Here is a 5,504-nt window from a genome sequence, read left to right on the forward strand (position 1 = left end):
CCATGGCCTCGACCTCCTGGGCTGAGGTGATCCTTCCACCTTAGCCTCCCATGTAGCTGGGAATATAGGCGCGAGCCACCATGCCCAGCTAAGTTTTAAATTTTTTGTAGCCGGGCATGGTGGTTCAGCCTGTAATCTCACGCCTTTGGGAGGCTGAGGTGAGTGGATTGCCTGAGCCTGCGAGTTCGAGACCCACCTGGGCAGGTGAGACCTCATATCTACAATAAAATCAAAAAATTAGCCGGGTATGGTAGCATGCGCCTGTAATTCCAGCTACTCGGAAGGCTGAGGCTGGAAGGATTGCCAGAGCCCAGCAGGTCGAGGCTGCGGTGGCTGGGAGCGGCCACTGCACTCCAGTCTGTGCGACAGAGTGAAACTCCAACTCAAAAAAAAAGAACTTCATGTTTTTCATACCTCTGTCCTTTGAGAGAGACAATTAAAAAGGTAAGGTTTTCCCAAATTCTTCATACCATTACACTCTGGAAAAAAGGCCCTGTGTTTGAAAGAGGCTTTAATCTCCCATGTCCCTGGCACTGATGGAGCCCAATGAAAGAGAAAGAACTTTATCTTTAAACCTCAGTGGCCTGGCACTCTTGTGAGGCTATCTTAATTTTTTTTTTGTTTTTTGAGTTGGAGTCTCACTCTGTCACCCAGACTGGAGTGCAGTGGCTGCTCCCGGCCACCGCAGCCTCGACCTGCTGGGCTCCAGCAATCCTTCCGCCTCAGCCTTCCAAGTAGCTGGAACTACAGGCGTGTGCTACCACGCCCGGCTAATTTTTGATTTACTGTAGAGATGATGTCTCGCCAAGTTGCCCAGGTGGGTCTCGAACCTGCGGGCAGACAATTCACTCACCTCAGCCTCCCAAGGCACGGGATTACAGGCTGAGCCACCGAACCCGGCTGATATCTTAATTTTTACTCCCCAGTGATGCTCTACCTTAGCTGTAAGAAAAAGAAAGACGGGAGTGGTGGCTCACACCTGTAATCCCAGCAGTTTGGGAGGTGGAGGCAAGAGAGAGGACTGCCTGAGCCCAGGGGTTCGAGATCCGTGTGGGCAACTTGGCGAGACCTCATCTCTACAACAAATAAAAAAAATAGCCTGGTGTGGTGGTGAGTGCCTGTAGTTCCAGCTACTTAGAAGGCTGAGGTAGAAGGATTGCCTGAGCCCAGCAGGTCGAGGCTGTGGTAGCTATGAGTGTGCTACTGCACACTAGCCTAGGAAGCAGAGCGAGACTTCAACTCAAAAAAACAAACAAGAAAACCCCAAAACCTCACTAGAAACTCAGATGTGGCTGGGCTCAGTGGCTCAGCCTGTAATCCCACGCTTTGGGAGTCTGAGGTGAGTGGACTGCCCGAGTCTGCGGGTTCAAGACCCACCTGGGCAACTTGGCAAGACCTCATCTCTACAATAAATAAAAAAATTAGCCAGGTGTGGTAGCACGCACCTGTAGTTCTAGGTACTTGGAAGGCTGAGGTAGAAGGATCGCTAGAGCCCAGCAGGTTGAGGCTACAGTGGCCAGGAGCGTGCCACTGCACTCCAGTCAGGGTGACAGAGAGAGACTCCAACTCAAGGGGAAAAAAAAAAAAGAAACTCAGATGCGAACCCCTGGGGACCGGAGGGAAGACTGTGTCTCCAAGATGGTCTCAGGGGATTCTCTCCCTCCCGATATTCATGTTCTTGTAGAACAAACACCATTGGATAGGCTGACCTGTGTAATAGTAGGATATTGTGTAAATGAGGGAGTTTATTTTCCCAGTCTAAGTCATAAAAGACACTGCAAATTCTGCCTTGTTTTTTTATCCATCACTAGCTCTAGGGGAAGCCAGCAGCCACGTTGTAGGGACAGTTTAGCAGCCCTCTGGAAGCCTACATTGTGAGCTGAGACCTGCTAACAGCCAGCCATGTGACTAAGCCATCTTGGAAGTGGACCCCCATCCACCTGACTACAAATGACCCTGAGCCAGAAAAGCTCTGAATTCCTGACTCACAGAAACTGGGATAATATACAAATATTTATTACTGTCTAAGCTGAAGTTTGAGGGTAATTTTTTTTTACCTATCAATAAGCAACTAGCATAGTGGATAAGTATTCTGTATGATGCTCTCTCATTGAAATGGCTCCAGATTTGCAATTTACCCCTCTAGACTCTGGCTAGTTCCTTGGAAGCACTATGCTCACCATGTTTCCATGCTGCTTATTCTGGTGTATATACCAGAAAATTGGCTTCTCCCCAGGGGTGAATACTTGAGAAGGGTGATAAAGAATAAGCTCTCACCCGGGCTCGGTGGCTCAGCCTGTAATCCCGTGCTGTGGGAGGCTGAAGTGAGTGGAATGCCTGAGCCCGCGGGTTCGAGACCCGCCTGGGGAACTTGGTGAGACCTCATCTCTACAATAAATCAAAAAATGAGCCAGGCGTGGTAGCGCACCTGTAGTTACAGCTACTTGAAAGGCTGAGGCGGAAGGATCGCCGGAGCCCAGCAGGTCGAGGCTGCGGTGGCCGGGAGCCGCCACTGCACTCCAGTCTGGGTGACAGAGTGAGACTCCAACTAAAAACAAACAAACAAAGAATAAGCTCTATCAAGTAAACTATTATAATAACCACAGAGAAAGGAAACATTTAATTGTTACTTTCATTTCACTTTTTGGAAACAAAAAAATATAAGCTTACTCATGGGTTTACCTTACTTTGCTCCAAGGCACATTTTCAGTTGTTTAGAAAAGTAAATGTTTTATTTAAGTGTAACACTTAGAAAAGTGCACAAATCATAAGTCAACAGCTTGATAAAATATTACGAAGTGAATATACCCATGTAATCCACCCAGATCAACAAAACAGAACATTACCAGCCTCCTGGAAGGAAGCCTGTCTGGTCTCCTCTTATTATTCTCTCTCCCTCTTTCCCAAAAGGAGCCATCATCATCACTTCCCACATCTTCTACTGATATTGAACTTCATACAAATGGAATTATACATGATGTGTTTTGTGTCTGGTTTCTTTTGCTCAATTTATTTGCCTTTTTTAAAAAAAGAGACAGGGTCTTGCTCTGTTGCCCAGGTGGGAGTGATAATTCACTGTAACCTGAAACTCCTGGACTCAAAGGACTTGTCCATCTCAGCCTCCCTAGTAACTGCGACTATAGGCATTCACCGTCACGCCCAGCTAATTAAAAAAAATTTGGGGGGGTAGAGATGGGGTGTTGCTATGTTGCCCAGTTTGGTCTCAAACTCCTAGTCTCAAGCTATCCTTCTGCCTTGGCCTCCCAAAACACTGGGATTTCAGGGATAAGCCACAGCACCCAGCCTATCTGCATTTTTTTTTTTTTTTGAGTTGGAGTCTCACTCTGTCGCCCATACTGGAGTGCAGTGGCCGCTCCCGGCCACCGCAGCCTCGACCTGCTTGGCTCCGGCGATCCTTCCGCCTCAGCCTTCCGAGTAGCCGGAACTACAGGCGCGCACGCTACCACGCTCGGCTAATTTTTTGATTTATTGTAGAGATGAGGCCTTGCCCGCCTAGGCGGGTCTTGAACCCGTGGGCTCAGGCAATCCACTCACCTCGGGCTCCCAAAGGCGCAGAATTATCTGCATTTTTGATTGAGGATTATAAACATCCTGCCTAGTTGCCTTTAGTACATGCTTTGCCTGTTATTTTAGATAAATGTAATGATAGCCACAGACTGTCAGCAAATTCACAAACACACGAAAGACAGTGAAGACTCAGAACAGGCTCTGTCATTTTGTAAGCCGTGTGCTTCTGGACAAATTGCCTCATCATCCAAATGTTGCTGCAGGAATTAAGTGGGATGTAAACGCACTGGGTTTCAGGTGTTGTTTTGATGCTGGGATTCATCCTGGCAGCCAAGGGATGATGATGACTCTGTTTCTTCAAGATGATCTATCAGAGCTCATGCACGTGGATGGAAGCTCCCTCAGGTCAAGGAGGACCGCATTTTTGCGGGGAGGGAGAGGAGGCAGAAAGGTAGGCAGCATGGGACACTGAGATTTAGAAGAGTATCTATAGGTGTTCTTGGTTCTTGTAGGATCCATCTGGGGTGGCTTCCTGCAGGAGCTGGAATTTCCAGAGTTATCCCAAAGTTACAGCGAGAAGAGCTAGTGTGGAGTGAGCAGGGGAATTGTATTTAACATGCACAAGAGAAGAGCAACCTTCTTGTCCAGTCGTTAGAGGTGAAGAAAATAAGAGTCATTGCCTGTGGGATAGTACAGTCACCCAGGGAAGCACTTATAAAATAATTAGCCCACAGTTCAGTTCAACTTGACTGAGTGAGGGAGTGAGTGCCTTGGGGATACAGAGCAAGGTAGGATCATCCCAGGCTTGGACAGCCTTTGGTAGAAGGGATGCATAGAAGGGCCTTTGGTGTTAGAGTCAGGGTCTCGAGGCTGGAGATGATTATTTTCTCTCCCCCAAGATGATTAAAAAAAAAAATCTAGTCTCCAAGGGCCACCAAATCCTTCTATGTCTCCAATGCACCACGCAGAAAGGGGCTTCAGACTCTCCTTCAAAAGGCCAACCCTACTTCCCGGCTCCCACACCTCCTCCTTCGCCACAGGAGGGTGGCGAAGGATTTATAACCCACCTCTTTCTTCCAGTTGCCATGGAGACCAACCCCAGTCCTTTCATTCCTTCTGGTACCAGGAACATCTCTCCAACGCAGGCGGAATGGAGGAGGCTTAGCCCAAACGTGCTGGGGGAGGGGATGGTGGCCTCGATAGCAGCTGCGGAACCAGGCCGAGGGACAAAGGCTAAGGTCAGCCGCGGTTCAAGTCCTTCCGTCTGCCAACGACTGGCGGCCGCGGGGGCACTGCTGGGATGCAAAAGGGATCGAGCCAGGAGGAGGAGGACCGCGCGGAGCCGCGGGGTGGGAATCGGGGGCACGTGGCGGCGTCCCGGGAGAGTTCCGGGTCCCGGGGCGCTGAGCAGTCCACCCGGGGGACAGGTGGGGAGCGAAGATGGGGCGAGGGCCCCTCCACCCTCGCGTCCATTGGGCGGCGGCGCCATCACTCTCTCCCCCTCGGTTACACCGCCTTCTCCTCCTCCCAGAAGCCCGGATCCCCTCCTCCGCTCCATCCCCTCCTCCGTCCCCTCCGCCCCGCCCCGTCCCGGGAGCCTCTCATTGGATCGAGGCGCGGTCGATCCGTCTCGAATCAGGCAGCCTATTGGGCACGAGGCCTTGGGGGCCGCCCCCAGCTTACTCGGATTGGCCTGCTCGCGTTGGCGCAACGGAAGAGGCGGTCGGCCGAGGGTGCGCCTCTGCTCCGTCTGGCCTGCCGCGGAGGAGGCGAGGAGTCCGACGCTGGGGGGCTGGCTGGCGCGGCAGCGGCGGCTGCTGCGGATGGGAGCGGGCCGGCTCGGCGCGCCCATGGAGCGCCACGGCAGGGCCTCCGCCACCTCCGCCTCGTCCACCGGGGAGTCGGCGCCCGGGGCCTCCGATGGGCGGCGGCGGGAGCCACTGCGGCGCCGGGCGAGCAGCGCGTCGGCGCCCGCG

General features: G+C 51.9%; 1 protein-coding gene across 1 annotated transcript in view; it reads left to right on the plus strand.

The window, feature by feature from the left end:
- The first annotated feature begins 4,968 nt into the window (after positions 1 to 4,968).
- PANK2 (pantothenate kinase 2) overlaps positions 4,969 to 5,504 on the plus strand; it is a 33,135-nt gene continuing 32,599 nt past the window's right edge. The window contains 2 exon segments of the mRNA XM_021716836.1: positions 4,969 to 5,067; positions 5,070 to 5,504. Of these exon segments, the coding sequence (XP_021572511.1) occupies positions 4,969 to 5,067; positions 5,070 to 5,504 (534 nt within the window).

This window comes from Carlito syrichta, unplaced genomic scaffold, assembly GCF_000164805.1.
Source record: "Carlito syrichta isolate Samal-C Ts95f unplaced genomic scaffold, Tarsius_syrichta-2.0.1 Scaffold309007, whole genome shotgun sequence".
NCBI lineage: Eukaryota > Metazoa > Chordata > Mammalia > Primates > Tarsiidae > Carlito > Carlito syrichta.